The following is a 23,862-nucleotide window of genomic DNA, read 5'->3' as shown; positions in this document are numbered from 1 at the left end:
ACCTTTCATAGTCTACTTTGACTAAAATTAAATAGTAGCTCATATAATTAAAAATAATAATCCCTAAATAGACAATCTACCTGTAAATATTTGTTAAGTGTACACACAACACACACTGATTAAAGTAAAACACTGCTTGGTTTACCAAATTTTAGAACTTACTGGCCATTCCTTAGCAGCTTCCAAAAGTATTGTTCCAAGTCCACACATTGGATCTAAAACAACTGCACCAGCCTATAGATAGAAATGTTGATTTGCTGCTGTTAAATCTACTGTAACAGGTATTATACAAGAAGCCTAAAACTTGAAGAATCAATCATTTCAGAGTAAAGATTCCTTTCTAAACTTTATTAGGAATTTCAGGTAGTTAAAGCCCTAGGGCAGGTGTCTGCTTGGCACACTTAAAGATTAGGCAGGAGACCAGTGTGGCCAAAGCACAGTGAGTGGGAGGTGGAAGTGGTGATGACATCAGAGAGGGGGCCAGGCAGCTCCCCCAAGATGGGCTGTGTAGAATTGCAACCACCACATCCTACAGGTTCAAAACACTGTGTAGCTCATGGTACAAGCCTATAGTATGACACCTGGGGCTTCTGCTTCTTACCCGGAAAGTGAAACAGTGAAGGGGTCACCAGCAGAGGCAAAGAAAACACAATGAATCAGGCAATGGCTTTTAAAGTGTCATCTGGAAGTGACATACATCATTTCCACCAACATTTAACTGGCGAAAGCATGTCAGTTGCATGACACACACAATGTGAAGAGGTTAGGAAAGGGGCCATCCTCTCTGTACCTGAGAGGAGAACAGGAAATCTGGAGGAAAAAAACTAATGACTCTCCCCTCTGGGGGACAGAGGGTGTCACATCATGTCTGATCTTATAGGTGTTACAAGGATTCTGATTCTATTCTAAAGGATGGGAAACTACTGCAGGGTTCTGAGCGGAGGAGAAACATGATGTAACATTTCAAAGGGATCATTATGGCTGCCCGAGAAAGGACCGCAGAAAAGTAGGAGAGTTATGAGGAGGCTAGTTAGGGAATCCAGGCAGAGAGAATGGTGGCCCGAATAAAGACTGACATTGGTGGAGGTGGGGAGAAGTAGTTGGATTCTGGATATATTTTAAATGAAGATCCAACAGGATGGATGGTGATGTGGAATATTACAAAATGACAATGGTCTGACGTGACTGAAGTTTTTAAGAGAAGGTTAAAAAAATATATATATATATAAGTCTATCGTCTGGATGCTGGTGATCTCCTAAGTACCAATGTTTGGTAGATGAAGATTCAGCAGTGTACGCTGACAGCAAAGTACCCTGACACAGAACCTAGCCTGGTCCTGAAACAAGGGGGAAACATCCAACAAGCGGGCGTGATGACAGTGTCCACGTGCTAGCAGGACAAGCAAGATGAGTGGTTTCAGTGGAGTGCTAGTGAGAAGAGCCTGAGGGAAGGCGGACACAAGAGAGCGTGGGAAGGAAGAAGTAGGCACCAAATATGGATGACCGGTCGTAAGTTTCTCTCAAAGGGAAGCAGAGGAGGGGGTGAGAGCTGATGGATCACGTGGGTTCAGGAGAGGGTCAATTCATTTCTAAGTTGCAAGATATTATAGCGTGTGCTCATGCTGATGGGAATGACCCAGCAGAGAAAAAAGTCCTTAAGGAGGCAAGAGGGAATGGAATCCAGCACACAAGTAATGGAGGGAAACAAGGACAGTTCATTTATTATAATGATTATAATAATTATACTCCACTATAATTCCAATGTGTTGGTAGACCTCATGAGGAGAACATGTTAAAGTTCTCTTTTGATTCCACTTAAGAAGCAAGATAATTACAAGTATGCTCACGGGAATGACTGTAATGATAGAGCCCCAAATCCAAGTGGTGAGGGAGGGCTGAGTACAGCTGGTGAGCAGGGCCACCTACTGGGCTTCCTTGGTAGCGCAGCTGGTAAAGAATCTGCCTGCAATACAGGAGACCCTGGTTCAATTCCTGGGTCAGGAAGATCCCTGGACAAGGGCATGGCAACCCTTTCCAGTATTCTTGCCTGGTGAATCCCATGGACAGAGGCACCTGGTGGGCTACAGCCCATGTGGCTGCGTCGGACATGACTGGACTAAGCACAGCACAGCACAGGGCCACTGGTGACTAGAGGTCTCATGGAGTTAAAAAACTTGGCAGGGCACAAGAGGAAGTGAGTGGGAAAGAGGAGGAGGATAAGAACAGAAATTTTGAGATTTGGGGAAGGTATACTTTTCTGGGTGTGATAAATTCTAGGATGTGACTATAGCAGATCATGAGAGGCAGGGAGAGCAAGACGCTGAGGGATCAGATAGTGCAGACACGGAGTTGATAAAGATTTCTGACAGGAATAATGGTGTATACTAGTACAGCGATGACAACAAGAGATCTGTAGATGACCAGGATAATTGGATGGCATGTGCTTCTAAGGCAGTGAGAGATCCTGGGCAGAAAGGGCAGCGAGGTGCAAGCAGGACACCTACCCCAGCTCCAGGCCCAGAGGTCCCTTGTTCTGTCTACAGAGGAGGCAGAGTGCTCAGAAGACAGCGGCGTTCAGCCAGAGCCAGGGGCTACCTGATGAAAAGAAACAAAATATCTTTCAGAAACGTCTCCCTGACACTAAATTCTACCAGAGTGTCAGATGGATCCCCCATGAAGGGACAGAAAAGGAACAAAAAGAATAATGATTTAAACGACAATTTTGTTTAATAGTGGTATGAGAACTAATTTTTATTAAGGACTTAAAATGTACCAAACTCCATGTTCTTTCTCCCCACAGTCCCTCTTTGATGAGGTGATCTGCCCTTAAATATTTTCCAATGTCCTTATTTTACTGCAGGACTTTTGTAGTCATGACACCTGGGGACATAGACAGTAGCAGAGAAGTATTTCCATATGCTTAAAGTAATAACCAAGATTTACATAGAACTTGATTTTCCTTGCTTTTATGATCTGTATGAAGGAGAATGGTTTACACTGAACATGAAAAATACCTAACACCCCCAGGCTTAAATTTCAGTTTCCATGGCATTGGCCTACTCAAGGCTGAGCTGCTTGTGCAGAGTTTTAGGTACCAAGCTCCAAAGAGGGGCCGCCTGGATCAAGGCTGGATATTGGGATCATTTATATGGTGGGTCACACTGTGTTCCCCCCAAAAGAACTGTGCTGTGCACATCAAACGGGAGGAAGTCCCTCAAAAGCTAGAGAGAAAACAGGCAGAACAAACAATACACATCAGTGAAATGAAACTTCTGGAGGGAACAGATAAATATGTGAAAAAAGTTAAAGCCTCTAGAGATATCAAATATAGCACGTGATGTGTGCTAAGTTGCCTCAGACTCCGTATGACCCCATGGACTGTAGCCCTCCAGGCTCCTCTGTCCATGGGATTCTCCAAGAAAGAATACTGAAGTGGGTTGCCATGCCCTTCTCCAAGGGATCTTCCCAACTTAGGGACTGAATTCTGGTTTGTTCCGTCTCCTTCATTGGCAGACAGTTCTTTACCAAATATAGCATGCTGCTGCTGCTGTCACTTCAGTCGTGTCCGACTCTGTGTGACCCCATAGATGGCAGCCCACCAGGCTCCTCTGTCCCTGAGATTCTCCAGGCAAGAACACTGGAGTGGGTTGCCATTTCCTTCTCCAATGCATGCATGCATACTAAGTGGCTTCAGTCATGTCCAACTCTGTGTGACCCCATGGACAGCAGCCCACCAGGCTCCTCTGTCCACGGAATTCTCTAGGCATACACATATGCAATTTTCCAAAGCTAAAAAAATCCATGATTTTAAAACTAAACATTTCAATAAAGTACAGCACATTTTGGTGACTCTGGTTATACCTTGGAAGATAATGTCCAAGGAAAACTCAAAATACACAGGGAAAATATAAAGAGATGGAAAACATGTGAGAAAGGAAGCGTAACATGTTTATCACAGGAACTCCAGAAGAAAAAAAAAGGAAGCTGTTTAAGGTAAAAGACACTAAAGCAAAATAGTTGAGGAAATAATAAGCAAATAATGGATGAAAGAGTACCTGAGCTGGAGGAAAAAATGATTTCTATAATTATTACATATCCTAAATAATAGTTATTATAATTATTATTACTATTGAGGTCCAGGACAGGATACCCCAAAATATGCTTTAATGGCATATTGATTATTTTGAATTAAAAGTTACTTAAGAAATAGCTGCTGCTGCTGCTAAGTCACTTCAGTCGTGACCGACTCTGTGTGACCCTGTAGATGACAGCCCACCAGGCCCCCATCCCTGGGATTCTCCAGGCAAGAACACTGGAGTTGCCATTTCCTTCTCCAATGCATGAAAGTGAAAAGTGAAAGTGAAGTCACCCAGTCGTGTCTGACTCTTAGCGACCCCAAGAAACAGAAGGTAAAAATAAATGACATTAAAAATAAAATACACTCTGACCCACTTCTCTCCCCCTGAAAGCAGGAACTGAATCTCCCAAGTGAAGTTATCTTCCCTCTACCAGGAGGATAGACAGCATCTTTATCACAGAGTTAGGGAATTCAAGGCTGTATATATGAGAAAGCTGGATAAACAAACTGTTACTTCTTCACTACTCTGCTACCCCAAGCACAAACCCCTTTGTTTTGTTAAATCTTCACAAGTGTTTCTTTGCCTAAAAATAATATATAAATAGCCTGCTTCCATCACTTCAGGGGTCCCACGTCTATGAGACTTACATGCATACAAATTAAAATTTTTTTTCTCCTGTTAATCTGTCTTGTGTCAATTTAATTATTAGATCAGTCAAAAGAACTCAAGGGGGGATAGCGAGGTAATTTCTCCATCCCTGACATAACCATTGCAGAAGTTAACACTTAGGTACTTCCTATATGCTAGGTGTTGTTCTAATCCCTTGATAAATGCTAATTCACTTCGTCCTCACATGGTCCTATGAGATGACTATTTTCATCTTGGAAGTGAGAAACCGAGGCACAGAGATGTTAAGTATCTTACATAAAGTTTCCCAGCCTGTAAGTGGTAGAGTTGGACTCACCTAGTTCTGGGCTGAATAGAAAAGATACTTAAACAAGTACATCTGGTAATATCCCTGAGATTAGAGGGTTAAAAAGAAAACTCTTACAAGCTTGCAAACAAAAAGAACAAGATAGCCATCAAGGAAAAAAAAAATCATACCGGCAGGAATTGCTCCCCTAAAACAGTGGAAGTGAAAGAATAATGGAACAGCATCTATAGACCTCTGAGAGAAAAGGACTGCAACTCAAGGATCTCATACCAGACCAAAGGGGGATTCCCAGATGACAGGAAGTAGTGTAAAGAGGTACAGGAATCCAGAGAGTACATTATTCAAATACCAAGTTTGAGGAAAGTACCAAGAAAAGACTATCTAAGCAACAAATAAAGCAGAGCAGAGACCTCAAAGAGAGAAAGATAAAGTGAAGAAGAAAGGTGAGAAGCAATGCACCTCACACTATACTTTGTGTGTTTATACAGAAATGCATGTTACACATACTGCATCTTAATGATTACGGATGGGTTGTGTAATATAAGTGCAGTATAAGAACTTTTGAATATAGGAGGGATATACTTGGAAATTTTGATGCATAATAAATAATTTAGTTCAAGCTGGTAGTTGGGAGTGGAAGAGGGTACACACGTTTCAAAAGTCTCACTGTAGGGAGGAGCAAAGGTGGGACAGAAGAAGAGAAAAGGTACCCTGGAGGTCTCATCTCATGACAAGAAGGAGCAGACAAAGGAGGAAGTTCAGAGTGTAGGAGGTAAAAACAGTGTGCTGGCAAAGAAAACAGCTGATGTCTTGGTTTAAAGTAAGAGTCAAGTCTCATGTGTTTAATTAAGAGAACTGGGAGAGGGAGCCATGAATGGAATAGAACAAAGAGTAAAATCTAACCTCAGGGAAAACAATGAGATGATTTACTTGATGAAACTAGCAAAAATAAAGAGAGAAAACTGCAAGAAGTTGCAAAGTAACTCTATCATAACTGGTGTATCTATCATAATACTGTACTGAACTCTCTCACTGAAAGAGCCTATCATTGTGGGATAAAGATAGAGTTCTGTGTTTATATAAAATACACACTGAAAACCAAGTTGAAAACAAAGCAGAAGTACAAAAGAAAATGCAAAGAAAAAAAGTGGAAATACTAACAAGACATGGTGAAATTTAAGTTTAAACTTACAAATCAACATAATGAAAACTTTAATAACAATAAAAAGGAACACTTCACAATGAAGCAGTAACAGTCATAAATGAGTATAAACCCAACTACAGAACAAACTACAGAATGAGGGGACAATGAATAAAAATGCAAAATCTTGAAAAATATAATCTAATAAATTTCAAAATACCTCTTTCAGTACTGAGCAGACAGTAAAATAGCAAGTAAAAGATACAGAGGCCATCTCTTGACTAGAAAATAAAATTATTTTCTTATGTTCATGGAGCATTTACAAAAACTGATCAAGATCTTGGTTAAATTTTAAGAAGCAGAAGTTTTCAGGCCACATGACTGTAACAAAAAATTAGAAGTAATAAAATGTAGTTATCTTTTGACTCAGCATTTTCATAGCCAAAATACTCCCAGAAATTCGACAAGAGCCTATCTCTGCAGTTTGTTTAAGTGTAATGGCAAGAAAAGAAAAAGAAAAACAGAATAAAAAAGGTTAAAAGAACCAAAGAGAAAAGAAAGCAACCATCAATAAGCGGCTGTGTAAATTAATTATGGAAAGGACCTTGGTATTCAATTAAAAGGGACAAGAACAGGTTCCTTACCTTAATTTCTGCTAGGGAGGCCATTGCCCAGGCTATGGTAGATCTCAACCCTGCTGTCTTGATGTAAGCTCTGCAAGCTAAAGGAACCCTAAAGTAAAACAACACCCAATATTACTGAATGTTAATAGGATACAAACAAAAATAATTAACCCATTCATACCTGTACGTCATGCACTGAAGTATTCCCTAAGTTAGAGAGTATATAACCTTTTTATTAATACAAAATTACCTTCTCTAACTGGCATCTTGTCTAACTAGCCAAGTGTGGTATTTCAGAAAGGAAAATTTTTTAGATAACTGAAATTTAAACCCTTATGTGTTTAACTTAAAAAATTTAATATGAGGGAAGTCTTTCTAATTATATGCTTCCCTGACTTCCCATGTAGAACAGACTTTCTCACTGATCCAGAGTCATCAAGGAGTAAACTACACTGTGGTACAGATGCAGTATAGGAAGCACAGCTGAATGGATGCTAACCCTTAAAGAATTTCTAAAAGGTCCCTTTTGTAAGTTTGCCTTTTGCTCATTTGCACCTTTCTCTAAAGTTGGAATGAAGCTTGACACTGCACTGTCTAAGATAATTTATTGAATGAAATGCTGAAGCAGAGGACTCCCCAGTGAGTTCACTGGTCTCCATATGTGTCACTTCATACTTGATCTTCTACCCCATTATTGCTAATATCAATGTTTCCAGATTTGATACAGATTTTAAAAATATTATTTCTATGTTTCTGGTGCAGTGAACAACATTTCCTTGCAAATTTCAATGCACTTATCTATTTTGTGTATACAATTTATTGGTAAGACATGATGTATGATTTCAAAAATCAGTGCTTGGTTGTTTTGCAGTTAGGCCTGTTTCAAAGCCACTAAGAGGGCTCTTCTGCTAACATTATACAAAGCCACAGTGTCTTCTAAACCCTATTTCCTTTCATCATTTTCTTTCTGCTCTTTAAGTTATCTTGTTTTGTCTATATTTATTGCAAGCCTCTTAAGATCTTAGAATTAGATGAGGTATGTCTTTTAAATAAAACAGTGCAATTCTGTATTTACTATTATGATGAAGAAGCCTGCATGATAAAACTATGAGAGGTTGTTTTTGTCAAAAAGGTTTTTCAGGAAATAAAATTTCATACTGTAAATAGTACTATATCCAGAGATTTGGAATCTGGGATATAAACTTTGCGGGTAGAAGAATTATAAAATAATTTGATCAACAAATCTTGCTTCAGCAGGCTAAGTGCAGCAATTATCTCGCTACAAAACACATTAGGTAAAACCAAAACTGAGAAATTACTTTCACTCTAGACACACACACACACACAAATAGAATCGGTATGGAAAACCGTCTTTGTCCATACACATTAAAGTCCTTCTCTACGCATCGGGGATTTATGTAGAACCTTTGAAATTTTTGCTATTGTGTGCATACTTTTGCTAATAGAGGTTTTATTTTATGGGAGCCAACTCTATTAATATGTGACAAAGGGAACCCATTCTTATTTTGCCTGGACAAAACTAATCTGCTATTACTTCAACAAAAGGGCCTCATTATATCAGTAAAATAAAATTATTCAGGGAAAAGAACTGTTCAGAAATAAACTCTTTGAAAATAAAAATAATTCTCTACTTTCATAGAACCATGTGTTTATTCGGAGTTTTAGTTGCCTTTTTACCCCAATACAAAAATAAATGTGGCTTTTGATCCTCTTGTCCTCATATATGAATCTCTTCTTTATTCTCTTACACGCCATCTATAACCAAGTTGAAGACATTCTCATCTCCATCTCTAGCCTAGATCAGTCCTCTGAATCCCAGATCTTTATCTTCAAATGTGTGTTTGGACACCTTTTACCCTGGAAGTACTGCAAAACTTACAGATATAAACTAAGCATACTCTACTTTCCCTGTATTTCATATCTCCATACATTTCTTCATTTTCTTAGGCCACTTCCTATCTACAATATATAGGGTATCCCCATCTACATCTGCAGGGGTTAGTGCCTGGCACTCCAAAAGGCACTGTTGTAGGGAAGCCTGGACACCTCGTAGGTGCAGACATAAAACAGGGGGTTAGGTTTGGTCTGGAAGAGTTGGGAGGGTACTGGAGTAGGTGGGGGCCAAGGGAAGCCAACAGGGCCTTGAGGCATGTGATGACATCGTATGTGTTAAAGTGGCTATTGGCTCATGATTTTTGTAATCTTGAGGCTAGTGGGGCTTACCCTATAACTAGCACACAGCAAAAACGCAATCATTCAGCATTTCTTGAACATCCACAATGTCCTCAGCACTGTGCTAATCAACTGCAATGGTGCACCATTTGATAAAACTGTTACAATGACCTTAAGCATTCTTTTTTACATCCTGAGCCAGGCTTACACATGCACAAATGTGAGCTTAGGGTCAATGGGATCTTTCCATAGGATTTTATGATTTTAAAAATATTCCATACCTAGAACCACCTAGAGAAAAGACATCTAAATCACTTTATACTACGTAAACATGGCTATGCATATAAAATGTTTTGAAGATGCCAACAATATTTACATGCTCCCAAGAAACTGCAAATCACTATTTCTATCATCCAACCATCCATTCCTTCCCAAAGCATCTAAGAAAGTACTGCTGTATGATAAGCATTCAATAAATATTTCTGAATAAGAAAGTGAATCAACTGCATTTATTATTGTATAGTACCCAATATAACTAGGGAGAAAACCTGAAGGAGATTTTAAAAATTGGAATTACTCTCCCACAAAAAAAAGTGCAGTAAAATGTGAAGTATGTTCAAGATGAATTTTAAGAACTGTGATGTATTTTCTACTTTAATGAAAAATCCAGGAGGCCAATGGACTAAAATTTAGTTTAAATGTGGGCCTGTGAAAATAATTTAATAAAAAAAATATATATATGATTTTCAGTATGAAACATGTAATCAGTCAATTATTGTGATCAAATCTTTCACAACTCTAACCATTCCAATCAGGATCCAGTAAGTTCCATGCAAATACTTTACTGGTTCAAGCAAAGAACTCAAAGGCTTTGATTTAAGCTCCCTCTGATATATCAGTGCTTCATACTATGAATAAAAACACAAAGTTTTTAGTTTTACAAACTCTCCTAAGGCACAAACCTGAAGCTTAGAAATAATACCTACCTGAACACAGGAATTCCCAGCACAGAGTAAATGTCACTTAGATGTATAAAGATCTGAAAGAACAAATTGAAGTTAGAATGGAACAGGTAATGCATTACCCAATGAGTGACAATTTGAAAGCTTCCAGTTTGAACCTATACAACCTATATTTTAATAAGAAATTCCCAGGCTTCTTCATATCTGAAAAAATGTTCCATAGTATTTTTTATTGTCCAGAGGCTAAGTAAATTTTAAGTACATCTCATAGAAAAATTCTGAAGTCAATTTGGTAAACAACTTATATTGAGAATCACATTATGAAGAACTCAAGATCACTTTTCTTTTCAGTGATTCTTTGAATTACCCTAACTAAATTAGATTTTTAAGCATTTTAGGTTAGAGGTAACTACCTAAATCACCCTAATTCTAGCCTCAAATAAAACTTGATACCATGGTTAACAGAAAACCTGTATATACCGTAGCAAGAGTGACCTTTCACTCTCTATTATTTATAGGGAGTGTCTTTTTTCTCTTTTTTAAATTTTTATTGGGGTATAGTTAATCCACAAGCTGTGCTACTTTCAGCAAAGTGCATCAGTTATATGAAGAGTTTACTCCTTTCTATCATCTTTCTCCTGTTATTTCCCCGCAGTTTTATTGAGTAATAAGTGACATACATCACTGTCTACGTTTAAGGCATACGGCATGAAGGTGTGATTCATGTATATTGTGAAATGATTATCACAATAGGTTCAACTAACATCCATCTTCTCATGTAGATAAAAAGAAAAGCAAAAAAGGGAAAAAAAAATTTCCTCACCATGAGGACTCTTAGGATTTACTCTTCACAACCTTCCTATACCATACAGCAGTGTTAGCTATAGTCCTCATGTTAGGTCATGATGAGGATTTAAATATCTCAAGTTGAAATTAGTAGCCCACGTAAATTTTAAAAGAATCTTACTCCTTTAGCCTGATGAGGTTTATGGAATATTCTAACTCTGCTCTTTGACCTCAACAACATTTGACTCCTGATACTTTTACCCCAAAGGTATTTTAATATAGTTTAATCAGAACTATTCCAATATTGATAAGCTTTTACTAGGAAAAGAATTATCTGGAATGAATTCCATTTAGTTTAATTCTTTGATCACTGAAGCTAAACTTTCCAATTTTTTAAATCTTATTCATGTTAGCAAAGCTATTGATTGGTATTGATTCTTTTCTATTTAATAGTTAAAGTTATGATATACTGATATTTTTATATAGCAAATGTTATCAGGTATAGCTTTTTGCACTATGCAGTTTTCTCTGTTAACTGTACAGAACAAAATTTGCTAAGATTTGATTCTTCTGTCAGTTTTGGTCACACAGATTTTACTATGTGTGATATTGTTGTCAATTTTGTTTCATGTTGATTATTTCTACCAATAGCTATTATTTGCATTAAATGGATGATAGGAATTAAATTAGATATATTTGTTTATGAGCTCAACTATGAGAAAACTGTAGTTCTGAGACAGTGAGATGGAGTCAGGGAGAGATGAGAGGAGGAAACCAGACAGAAGATAAGAAAACTAGAGATGGGGAGATGAAGGAAGATACGCTTATATAAAAACATTCCCAGCATCAAAGTATTTTGCAAAACAGCAATAAAGGATATACCCTAGGCATGACTTTTTAAAAGCAAAAAATATCAAATAACAAGATAGAAAACAACAAAAAGCCTTCTGATTTGACTAGCCATTACTCCTTTTAAAGCTATATAAAAATAATCTACCAATTAATGAATCATAAAAATGACTACTGGTCAAACTTACGGTTTTCAAAAAACATTGAAGAACATTTGTTATAGTTAGAATTCATTTCCCCATGTGTTTACTTTGTTCCAATTAAAAATGGTATAACCTCATTAAATTCATTTTGAAAATAGAGAAAAAGGAAAGAAAAGTAAACCCAGAAGTCTAACAAAGCCACTATTACCATAGGTCTTTTTGTTTTCCAAGCTTATATTTTACTTTAACTAGAATTTCTTATTATAGACATTTGTTATGTTGCCTGGAAAATCCCATGGATGGAGGAGCCTAGTAGGCTGCAGTCCATGGGGTCGCAAAGAGTCGGACATGACTGAGCGACTTCACTTTCACTTTTCACTTTCATGCACTGGAGGAGGAAATGGCAACCCACTCCAGTGTTCTTGCCTGGAGAATCCCAGGGATGGGGGAGCCTGGTGGGCTTCCGTCTATGGGGTCGCACAGAGTCGGACACGACTGAAGTGACTTAGCAGCAGCAGCAGCATAGTGATTACAGAGAGCATCTCTGCAGTGTTTAGTTTAACTGCGACTAAACAATTCCATTCCAAAAGTTCAATTTGAATGAGACATTTTCACAGTGAAAGCTACTAGCAAAAGAATCTGCAGTATTCTGTTGCTAAGGAGGAATCAGACTGCTGGATCCATGTAGACATGACTTTTAAAACTTTAAAGCAAAGTTAAAAAGCACAGTAAAAGTTGTTGACATTGCAGCTGTATTGCAATAAGTTGAATGGAGACAGATGGCTATTAGACTTGTGATGATTTTATAATATATGCAAATGTTCAATCACTGTGTAATTCACGTGAATCATAATATTTTATGTCAACTACCTTTCAATTAAAAAAAAAGAACAGTCGGCATTGTCTTTAAAGAATTAGGTTATGAGCACATAAAATAAAATGAACATTCATTACCTCCAAATTTGGATTCCTCAAATCTGCTTTCCATCCAAACTGTTTCATAAGAGTAATTCCAATTACTCTTCCTACCTCCTGAAAAGGCAACAGGTTAAAAAAAGATAAGAATACTAAAAATGAAAATTTTAAGTTTAAATGTAAGCAAAAAACTAACAGAGCCTGCAGGGAAATCAATCATACTATCCGATGGTAATTTAAGGTTACAATATGAAAATACTATACAAAAGCATTTTCTATTCAAGGCAATAGGGTGCATTGTATCTCTCCACCCCAACAAATCTGATGGCATTCACGTTTACTTGTGTGTAATCTCTCTCCTTGTAATTTCAGACACATGAAATAATCAGATTGTGGCCTGATAAATATGGTCATTTTGGGTTCCAGGAAACAGATGCAAACTGAAAGATGAACTATTTTAGCTATGGCAATCCTGTATGTTCAAAAATGACCCGTATAGTAGCATTAGGTTCAGACTGAAGAGTCTGTCTGATTTTAAGACTGGCCCAAGGACCCACACCTATGCCCTCTAGATCGCTAAACTTTGCAGGGTCCGATTGTGGTGTTCACTCTCCTTTTAAGTACACCTGTGTATCTCAGTCTGGGTCCTGGGAAGATCCCACATGCAAGACCTGGTGCAGAGGAACCACTCGTCAACACAGGACCGAACTGAAGAGAAAGCCAAAAAGCTTAGGGCCATGATATTAGAATTTCCAAATGTAAACAGTATCTATGAGTTTAAGGAAACTTCTAGGGAGAAAGTAAAAGGAAGTCTTTATGTAGACTGGCACAGTATTCCTCTCAAGCATCTGAGGTAAAGTTAAGAAGGAAAATGCATTTTTAGAAGAGATTTCAGTTCAGTTCAGTTCAGTCGCTCAGTCGTGTCCGACTCTCCGTGACCCCATGAATCACAGCACGCCAGGCCTCCTTGTCCATCACCAACTCCCGGAGTTAGTTATGTGCAATTAGGCTGAGCGATCTGTCTGGGCCTGGTTATGTATTCTGTGAAAGGTTTTCACCTCATTTTTGATCTAAAGAATAATTAATTATTTTAGAAAATGGGAACCCACTCTGGGGGTCAAGTGTACCTGTGCAGTGATGGTCTTTGCAATGGCTCCACTGCAGCGACAGGAAACTCTAAAAGTTAAGTTGGTCTGGTTACGAGTATCAACAGCTTCCGTCACATCATTCTGAAGTTCTTGAAATTTTTCTCCTTCAGTGATAAAATTTCCTTGCTCCAATATTTTTTCTTCTATTTGTTTTTCCAGCTGGCATTCCTTAGTCTCTTGTATATCTTGGATTTGTTCCGTTTTCAATTTCTTAGCAGTGATATCATCTTCTCCCACTTTTCTTTTGAGCGGGTTAGCATTTTTGTGAGAAAGTTTTTCCTTTTTTGCATCAAGTTCAAGAAGATTCTTCCAAATTGAAATGGCATTCAACCAACTTTCAGGATCATCATTTATAAGTCTCTGCAGTTCATTAAATATTTTTCCTAAATAAGTAAAATCTCAGTTTAACCTTTACTGAAGCTATTCACACCCTCAAATCCCATTACCTTTATTTCTTTATATAAGAAATTTTATTAAATTGCTACACGAATACTGATTTCCCTTTTATCTGGAACTTCTATAATTTAACTTAAGAATATTGTGCAGAATAAAGTTCATTCATGTATTCCATACTTAACATCAAACCTGTTTTAAAATTCCTATAAAGTTACCATTTACTTTAGCAAGATCATTTGTCCTGCAACATATGTATCTCTTCAATATACACAGAGATGTACAATGTGTGCGTTAAAGTAATGCTGATCTTGCCTATAAAAAATTAAGTTTAAAAAAATAGAGTAAATTGCAAAACAGAGCTCAAAAACAGAGCAACTGAATCTTGAGATTATTTTAGACCACAAAATATTAGCACAGATCATAAAATGAGCTTCCATAATGTAACATTTCAGATACACAACTCATTCATAATTTAGAAACTGGCAGTCATGCTTAGTAAAATGTAATCTTTTCTTGATAAACAAAAGCCATCAAGATGATCAAAGAGTAATTACTGTAGTTCTTTAAAGATGAAAGTGTGTGGAATATTGGGATGAAATTATACTGACCTTACAATATAGTATCTTAGGATTTGTTTCAAAACAATTTTTCTGCCCCATCTTGATTACTCGCCATTTGAATTGCTCTTGACACAGTTTATTATAGACTGTATGATGACATGATTTCTTGTGCACAAGCAGCAATCAAAATCAGGTTTAAGGCAATGTTTTATCCAGCTGTAGCTGATCCTTTTTTGCTTTTGTCAATATCTTTACATTATTTCAGCAGTATATTTATAAAAGTAGGGAGTGGACAAGAACTCTCTTATGCCCTCTTTAATTAAAGCTTTATCAATTTAAAGTTCCCAAAACAGGAAATCTTACTATTTAGTATTTTTCAATTATATCACTCATCAGGTAAAATTTATAAGTTCTGACCAATTATTTAAATCAATGCATTTGGGGTTATTCAGTTCAGTTCAGTTCATTCACTCATTTGTGTCCGACTCTTTGCGACCCCATGAATCTACAGCACGCCAGGCCTCCCCATGTTCCTAAATCTAAATAAATGCACCAACCATAAATAGCCTTAGAGAAGGTGTCTGATCATAATTCTCAAGGAAGAAATGTGACTGAGGACACTAAAATCTCAGAAGGAAGGCAGCACATTCGTCAAAACTTGTAAAAGACAAGAGACACAATTAGGTGATAATATTCAGGAAATACAGAAAAATAACTAATTATGATCCCAGGGGTATGAATGATTCTTAAAAATGTGAAATGGCTACATATTAATTGCAAAGCAAAAAACTTTGGAGTGCACTACATCATGTAGGAAAAAGCAACAGGTATACACCTACCTTTACTTACAGAAGAAACAGGAAATGGAAGCTGCTTTTTAATCAGCAAAAATAACCTTTCTGCAGATTTCAATTGTTTCAGCATATTCAAGTCAGAACAGGTGGTGAAAAAAACTTTTCCTGAAATGTATTCAACCTAGAGATAGAAAAAATAGATATTAACATAGTTCAATGTCAGAGTAAGAATCATTTCCCTTCCCTCTCCCTTAATGCATTAAAACATAGCATCTGCTGCTGCTGCTGCTGCTAAGTCACTTCAGTCGTGTCCAACTCTGTGTGACCCCATAGACGGCAGCCCACCAGGCTCCCCCGTCCCTGGGATTCTCCACTAGACTAACAATAATAAAAATGCCTATTTCTGAAGTATCTACTATTTATTAGGCACTCTGAATATGTTTTTTCCCCCTCATCTTGTAACAACCCTCTAAGGTAGATTTTATCATCGCCATTTTATAGATTAGGAAATTGAGGCTTAGAGTGGTTAAGTAATTTGTATGAAGTCACATAGTCAGTGATGAAGACCATAATCTTTCTGCGTTGCCTTTTAAAGTGTGTGTGTGCACTCTACTAAAAAAAAATAGAACACAAAATACTGATTAATTATTAAATCTCACACAACTACTAAAAGTGGGCAAAGGAAAGGCAAAATGGATAGGTCAAATTAGGTGTCTAGACCAAGTTTAACCTAATCAGTAGGTATTTATTAAACATCTACCTCATGGTCTACAAGGAAGCATACAGTATAAATCCCAAAGGTGAATAATAATGTAAAAGGCATATACTGACATACAATTAAAATGTGAGTGTATAAGACAATAACTTGCATTAAACCCAGGAGAAAAGTAAAATGTTAATAAATATTCTGATAAGTTGCAGGTACAATAAGCATTACTAACGATGGAAGCCATCATTAGTAAAAGTCTTGGGAAAGAATCCTATAAGATTTGGTAAGAGGGATTCTCACAAAAGAATGAAGGGGAAGAATGCAGAGGTGGGCATGACAATCTGGCCGAAGTAAACTGTAAGACAGCATGGCAACCATTGCTGTGTGATGCTGACTGATGGTGTCAGGTGGACGGATGGTGTAGCTCAGGCCCAGCTTGAAAAACGGTCACGATTTTACCCCAGATGGTAATGGTTCACCATTATAGACTTCTGATGAAAACTATGAGAGCACTAAATTAGCTGGAAGGAAGATTTCTGTTGATGGGGCATAAAGGACTGAGTGCTGAATGTGATGCTGGAGGGAGAAGCAGATTACTGAGGAAGAAACAATGAATCACTTGGCTGTGGGAACCGGACAATGGATAGAAGCAAGAGTATGCATCAAACTGAAAGAGGCTTTGAAGACAGGATAGATATGTGGACACAGTCAGAGAAGAAAGAAAAATGTAAAGAGCACTGATTCAGAGTCAAATGAGGTACAGCAAATGATGCTCAATGCCGCCGATGGAATCCTAAACCTTTTGGGTCAACCCAACCCCCTCAAGTTCAGGATGGATGTGGATGATCCTAGCATTCTTCTTTTAGCAGTGGCCACGGGCTAACTAACATGGTTTTAAGTCATCTTCTAGGACTGAGGCAACCACGGAATCAGGGGTATTCCATTGTGTACAGGCAGCTTCCACTCAGTGGGAACTTGAACTCCAAGTGTATGATATGTTTAATCTAACCTGTTCTAATTAAGCTTTTGGGATGGTAATTCCTAAAGTTACACTCTAACTTGATGAAAAAGAATCTCTACTGGGGAAGCCCTAAATTGATGACAATTAAAACCCCAATACTTCTATAGTTGTAAGATTAACAAGTTCTGGGATTCTGATGTATAGCATGGTGATTCTGGCTAATAATTCTGTATTACCTAGATGAAAGTCACTAAAAGAGTAGATCTTAAATGTTCACATCAAAAAAGTAATGCTGATTACATGATGGGACGGAGGTGTTAGCTAATGCTATGGTGGTCATCATTTTGCAAAATATAAATGTATCAAATCACCTTAAACTTACATAATGCTATTATGTATTATATCTATTATATCTAAATAGAGCTGGAAAAACAAATTTAAAAAACCCCAAAGACTTTAGGTACTAGCAATGTACCTAAGACACACGGAGGAAGAAGGGAATGAAAAGAATGTTTGGGAATCAATATTTAAGGGGATAATGAAGTAACTAAAACAAGAACTTCTGGTTTTTACAATTTATTTCTTTCTCATTACAAAGGTGACATTTTCCCACTAAAGTCAAAATTGAATATATACCTCAAAATGCTTCGAACTTGGAAACGAAGTTTTAAAAGGTAAATTTTTTTGAAGTTTAGATTTTCTTACTTGATCTACAAGTATACTTGATATTAAGCCATCACATGAAATAGCTGGTTAAGGTTCTGGGGGAACTGAAATAAATATTTTACTGTAAACCTATGGTTCTAAGATTCAAGTCTTGTAAACAAACTGATACAAACAGCTACACCAGTGATTTTAACCTAGGTAGTCTAGACATTAGTTATTTATTAGTACAAAGATCTTTTCTCATTTACTTCAGTATCAAGGGAAACAATTTATATAATGAACTTCTAAAAATATTTTATTGGAGGGGGGTGTGGAGAGCAAAATTTTTTTTGACTGAAAATCAAGTTAATTAAGAGGACCTAAAAGGCCCTTTTAATGTACTGGGGTGCTCAATCATAAGAATAAAATGTGTTTAGCCACTTAAAATGTTAAATACATTCTAAAAATCAACACCAACACTGGTTTATTCTGGGTATTTAAAAAAATTAACATTAGGCCTACGTTCCTTTTATAATTAGTGAGCAAGTAATCAGTAGTTTATGAAATGGTAAAACAGCCACTGTGAGAATCAATCATATATATGAAAGTGCTTTAACAGTTCACCTTTTGTAAAGTATTCTATCTCAAAGTAGTAGAAAAATGAGTTTTGGTGTTTATGATTTCAAGCACTGCTGAAGCTACTGTTACTCATTTTCTTTAATTTATTGTTTGTAACTGATCATATTCAATAACAATAATTAGGACTGTGGCATTTTAGAATATTTCACACTAGTATTTGTTACTTGAAAATTTATTTATATATCCAATCTGTTTTTTTCCATTTGGAATTAAATCATTAGAAGTGTCTAAAGCCAACTGGTTTTATGTCTAACACTTCAGAAGATGAAATAACAGCCTTTATTAAAAGAAAAAAAACTGCTCTGTTGTCAGCTAGAATATCTAAGCAGTTAGTATTTTTGCCTTTCTTTTAAAATTTAGGGAGTCAGATCTAATGCAAAGATGAAAAGCTTAAGACAAAGCAAAGAGGTAAGGTGCAGTAACAAGGAGATACCAAAGTTTTCCTAATTCTACAGAGGCCATTTAATTTTGGAATTAATTTTTAAGTGCTAGGAGAAGGACTGAGGTGGTGTGTGAGCTTTTGTGTTTCATTTTAGAAGAGAGAATTAAAAAAATATATTTTACTTAATTTTTAAAAAAGTATCCAATCTACAGGGAATACACAGACTCTTCAGAGAACCTTATGCAATCATCCCATTAAAATGAAACAACTGAAATAACTCGACTATCTGCTTAACCCTACTATGTGGGCTAACTGTTTTGCTATGTGGGTTTATAAAGGCTGATTAATCAACTGACCGGGCCTCCTGGTTCGCTGGCATTGCAGACACCTCTTCTACAGTGAATTTTATCTTCAAAATTACTGTTTCTACTTTTATTTTTATAATAACAGTATTTAACACATTAAACAGAATTACAAAGTAAAGCTTAATTTTACCCAATACATTTCTCTAAGATACGCTATACACTGCATACTAGAGTATATAGTATATTTAGATGCTATAAATTAAATATTTAAAAATACCCAGGAACCTATAGATAGGCTTGCCCCAATAGCGGAGGTAAAAAATCAAACCTGAACATGACCAAGTGCCAGCTATAACTTATAGGACTCCAATTTATAAGAAAATAAGAAAATAGAGGAACATGTGAAACTACACCTTGGCGGTGCAAATGGCAAACACCGAGAGCAAGCAGAGGTTAGTTTTCTAATAATGAAGCATACGCAGGTTGGGTCAAGCCTTCTATTTTTCATACCAAGAACTCTTAGTGAACATTTGAAAAAAAAAAAAAATCAGCGCAGCATGATGTCATGGCTTCGCAGTGTTTAAGGAATTGGAACCAGGTGCCAACCTGCCTGGGTTGAACATGGTAACAGTTTGATTTCACAGATAGCTTGGGCTTGAACCCCAGCTCTGCCATTTTCTGGTTCCATGACGTGAATATTTTACTGGATTTACTTGTGCTTCATCTTCCATTTCTGTTAAATGTGGAGCCCACCTCAAAAGATAGGGTTGTTGTGAAAATTAAGTGTCTGACATATTAAATGCTTAACCCATGTCAGCAGTTGCTATTATATTGTTGCTTTTTTAGACTAACTACATTCAACACTCTATGACGTTCGGTGACTAAAACCATGAAAGGCAGTTAGTCTAATAAGATCGATGTCATTCTTCATAATCCTCTCTATCCTCCTCTCCCCAATCATCATCACAGAAACTCCTTTTGTGAGTTTTCAACACTTTAGGAGTCCTGGGAGTGGAGTGGTCAATTTCTTTAAATAAGCTTTCATTTTCCAAAAATACATCATTCACACTGTCATATATAATCCCATCAAGGCACTGGAGCCTTTTTCTATTACATTCTTTCCCTGTTTTCAAGACACAGGCTCAGCATGTACTAGAACGTAAACTGATGTTTACAACTTTCTTCATTTCATCGAAATTAACAGCGTAATAATACCAGCAGCTGCTAACTTCCTTCTCTGAGACATCCTAGAGTATTTTTCTAGCTACTATTTACTGCGGATTTACGTTGTACTTTACATAACCTTTATCACTGAATCCTCCCACCAGTCCTTTGAGATAAACACAGTGTTAGGAAACTGACAAAAATAGCTGAACCTGACGATTATATTTGCATTTAAAAGCTGGGGAAAGAATTCTTACAGGTCTAATTCTAATTACAGGCACTATCAAACATTTTTCTTTTAAAGAATCTAGGAAGTAACTCGCATCAATCGCTCTTTTTAAAAAAAACTTCGGCCGTGACAGTGACAGATGTGTAGGGGGAAAGGGCTGGCGGGTCTTTCCGGCAGTAATTAAAAGACCTGCCAGCAGAACTCCGAGGGCCCGGCCGTCGCCGCTGCGGGTTCCGGCAGTCAGTGGGGGGTTCGCGTGGCTTTCGCGGGTCGAGGACTGACCCCAGCGGGCGGGACCACGGGCAGGTGCGGGGCCCGCCGCCCTGCTCCTCGTCCCGGCTCGCTGCGAGGCCGACTCACCTGGGTGGCAGCCAGCCGCTCCCGCACCTCCCGCATCAGGAAGGGCTCCAGGCCGCGGCCCGCGGTGCAGAAGAAGTGGGCGCCCGGTGCAGGCCCGGAGCGGGGACCTGCGGACACCACCGCCATGGCCGCTCGGGGTCACGTGGCCTCGGGTGCGCGCGGCGCGGCCCCGAGGGCCCGCAGGCGGCGCGCAGGGGCCGAGGGGCCGGGTGTTGCCAAAGGCGAGCCCGGCCGGGGCCTCCCAGGAAGGTCTGATCGGCTGGGAGGGGCCCTGTGGGTCTCCTAGGTTAACCGACTGGATCCTCGTTGATTAGGCATCTGGAATTATTTAGAATCACAGGTGGAAGGGATGTGATTGGGATATATAACTGGGAAGAATAAAGACTGTCATTCATCTGTTAGATCCTTAGCAGATGCTATCATGGCACATCTTTGCCTCTAATATCATGGCTTCGCTATGCTAAAAGAAATGAATGAGGACTGTAGGAAAGCAACCTAAAATGTGAAAGGCTGGAGGGAATAACTGATTGCGTTGCTTGAAATATCCATTAGATTTTCCCTCAGTGCTTCCGCGGTAGTGAGATAGGGGATACAATTACTGGTTTGTGCTAATAATAAGACATCCTATTCCAACTGATTATTGGTGTATAAAATAAATGAATAATATTTTCAAATCAATATTTTTTAAGGTGGGAAAATGAAGCCTTAAAAATGATTTCCCTATAACATCTGTGACTGCTACTCTTTACGTGACTATAACAAAGGAAGATACATCAGTAATAGGTCCTTTTGTTGTACCTTGGAGAAAACAATAAGTCAGAACTTGGATCAGAAGTTGGAACTTGGATAAGAAGGCAAGTAGGAGTATAAATAGTGTACTCTTATTTTTACTCTTTGAGTATAATAATGTCATGCGAGTGTATGTTCATCGGTTTTTGTCTTGTCACAACAAAGATTTGGAGTGACGGACATTAAAGCCAGCTTGGCGTGTCACAGCTCTTGGGTCTTGGACAGACCGTGTTATAGCTCTCAGGTCTTGAACGTACCGAGTTATAGCTCTTAGACTAATCAGTGTTACAGCTCAGTGTTACAGCTCTATTATATTTAGAAGATAGCAGGAAAATCCATCTTCAAGGCGTGCGGGCATGCCGATCCAAAGACGCGAAGAGAAGAGCGCCCCAGCACTGCAGGAGAGAGAGAGAGAGCCCTTTGGCTCCTCTTTTTATATGCTTTTTTCCCCTGGGCCTGTCCTATGTAAACTGGGCCAGCCAGGAATGTTGTTTGTTTTACCTGAGGTCCTCACTCAGGTCGTGGGACCTTCCTTTGTTCTATTTTCGCGGGCTTTTCTCTTCTTTATCTTTTAGCCACCGCCATTCTGGACTCTTTTCCCTATTCTACCTACCTAACAATAATATAAACAGGCAATAAAAAATATGATATGCATTAGTGTGGGCTTCCCAGGTGGCGCAAGTTGTAAAGAACCCACCTGCCAATGCAGTAGACATAACAGAGGTGGGTTTGAGCCCTGGGTGGGAAAGATCCCCTGGAGGAGGGAATGGCAATCCACTCCAGTGTTCTTGCCTAGAGAATCCTATGGACAGAGGAGCCTGGCATCCTACAGTGTTTGGGATCGCAAAGAGTCAGACACAGACTGAAGTGACTTAGCAGGCTCACATGCATTAGCCTAACTTTAAAACAAATTATATCTCTGACATAACTTTTAAAAATAAAGATGTGAAATATTTTTTAAAAAGGAGATATACTATCATCTCATTCATCTGCTTATTTTTCAGAGCGAGGAAATTGATGCTCAGGGACAGTGAGTTAGAGGCACAGCTCAGGCTAGAACCTAAGTCTTGATTTATACAGTACATACTGAGTTTTGTTCCATTCCTACCAACTCCCTCCCCTCATCTCCATCCCTCCCCACTACTCTCCTAAGATTAAGAGCCAGGCTCTGTCTTCTCCAAGCATTGGGCCAAAACTGGGAATTCCTAGGCCCAAGAGCAGACATTTCTATGCTTCAACAAAATGTCTTTATATTCATAAAACAGGTAATATTTCTGCACTAAATTAACTATCCAGTCTGGGCTACCTGATTTGATTGACTCTCTTAACAGTATTTGGAGAGGTGTTTTTTAAACTCTGAACTTTAAATTGATAGTGAATACATCACTTGAAGACTAGAATTCATATTATTTAATAAACAGCATTAAATTAGCTCTGTAGTTATATAAATCAGAGATACAGAAACTATTAAATGTGAATCTTTATCAGGTGTGTCTCCTGTTCTTCACAATAGGATATCAAGTTCAGTAAGTGGATATTCCTCCACTCTGCCCTGCCCCCTACCCAGCTCATGGTCCACTAGGACATATTGTGAAAATTCTTATGGAGTCAGATTACATGAGCTTTACAAACTTCAGTCCTAAAATTCTGCAGCCTTGGCTCGGCCGTGGTTCTGTCCAGGAGAGTACATTGCTGGCCAGCCTGAGGCTGGAGGAGTTATTTCTTCTGCCTTGGGCAGCACTGCCATGACCTGGCCCCTACTGATCTCTCTATCTCTTGATGTCAACTCATATAATTTATGCTCCGATAACTTGCAGTTTTTTAAATGTTCTGATAGAGTGCCTGAAGAACTATGGATGGAGGTTTGTGATATTGTACAGGAGGCAGGGATCAGGACCATCCCCAAGGAAAAGAAATGCAAAAAGGCTAAATGGTTGTCTGAGGAGGCCTTACAAATAGCTGTGAATAGAAGAGAATTGAAAGGCAAAGGAGAAAAGGAAAGATATACCCATTTGAATGCAGAAGAGATAAGAAAGCCTTCCTCAGTGATCAGTGCAAAGAAATAGAGGAAAACAATAGAATGGGTAAGTCTAGAGATCTCTTCAAGAAAATTAGAGATACCAAGGGAACATTTCATGCAAAGATGGGCTCGATAA

General features: G+C 38.2%; 1 protein-coding gene across 2 annotated transcripts in view; it reads right to left on the bottom strand.

The window, feature by feature from the left end:
- THUMPD2 (THUMP domain 2 tRNA and snRNA guanosine methyltransferase) overlaps positions 1-21,070 on the bottom strand; it is a 40,199-nt gene extending 19,129 nt beyond the window's left edge. Inside the window, exons 1-7 of one of the 2 annotated variants that reach the window (XM_055399289.2) lie at positions 20,918-21,070; positions 15,569-15,704; positions 13,753-14,156; positions 12,665-12,742; positions 9,957-10,009; positions 6,799-6,886; positions 163-234 (exon numbers count right to left, since the gene is read on the bottom strand). In XM_055399289.2, the coding sequence (XP_055255264.2) occupies positions 163-234; positions 6,799-6,886; positions 9,957-10,009; positions 12,665-12,742; positions 13,753-14,156; positions 15,569-15,704; positions 20,918-21,043 (957 nt within the window). In that variant the 5' untranslated portion in view covers positions 21,044-21,070. The remainder of the gene's footprint in view (positions 1-162; positions 235-6,798; positions 6,887-9,956; positions 10,010-12,664; positions 12,743-13,752; positions 14,157-15,568; positions 15,705-20,917) is intronic. The other variant, XM_055399291.2, reaches the window with a different exon arrangement.
- Positions 21,071-23,862: the final 2,792 nt, after the last annotated feature.

This window comes from Moschus berezovskii, chromosome 11 (genome assembly GCF_049115385.1).
Source record: "Moschus berezovskii isolate FMDL1 chromosome 11, NW_MosBer_1.0, whole genome shotgun sequence".
NCBI classification, from domain to species: Eukaryota; Metazoa; Chordata; class Mammalia; order Artiodactyla; family Moschidae; genus Moschus; species Moschus berezovskii.
This window is presented reverse-complemented; position numbering and strand designations above follow the sequence as displayed.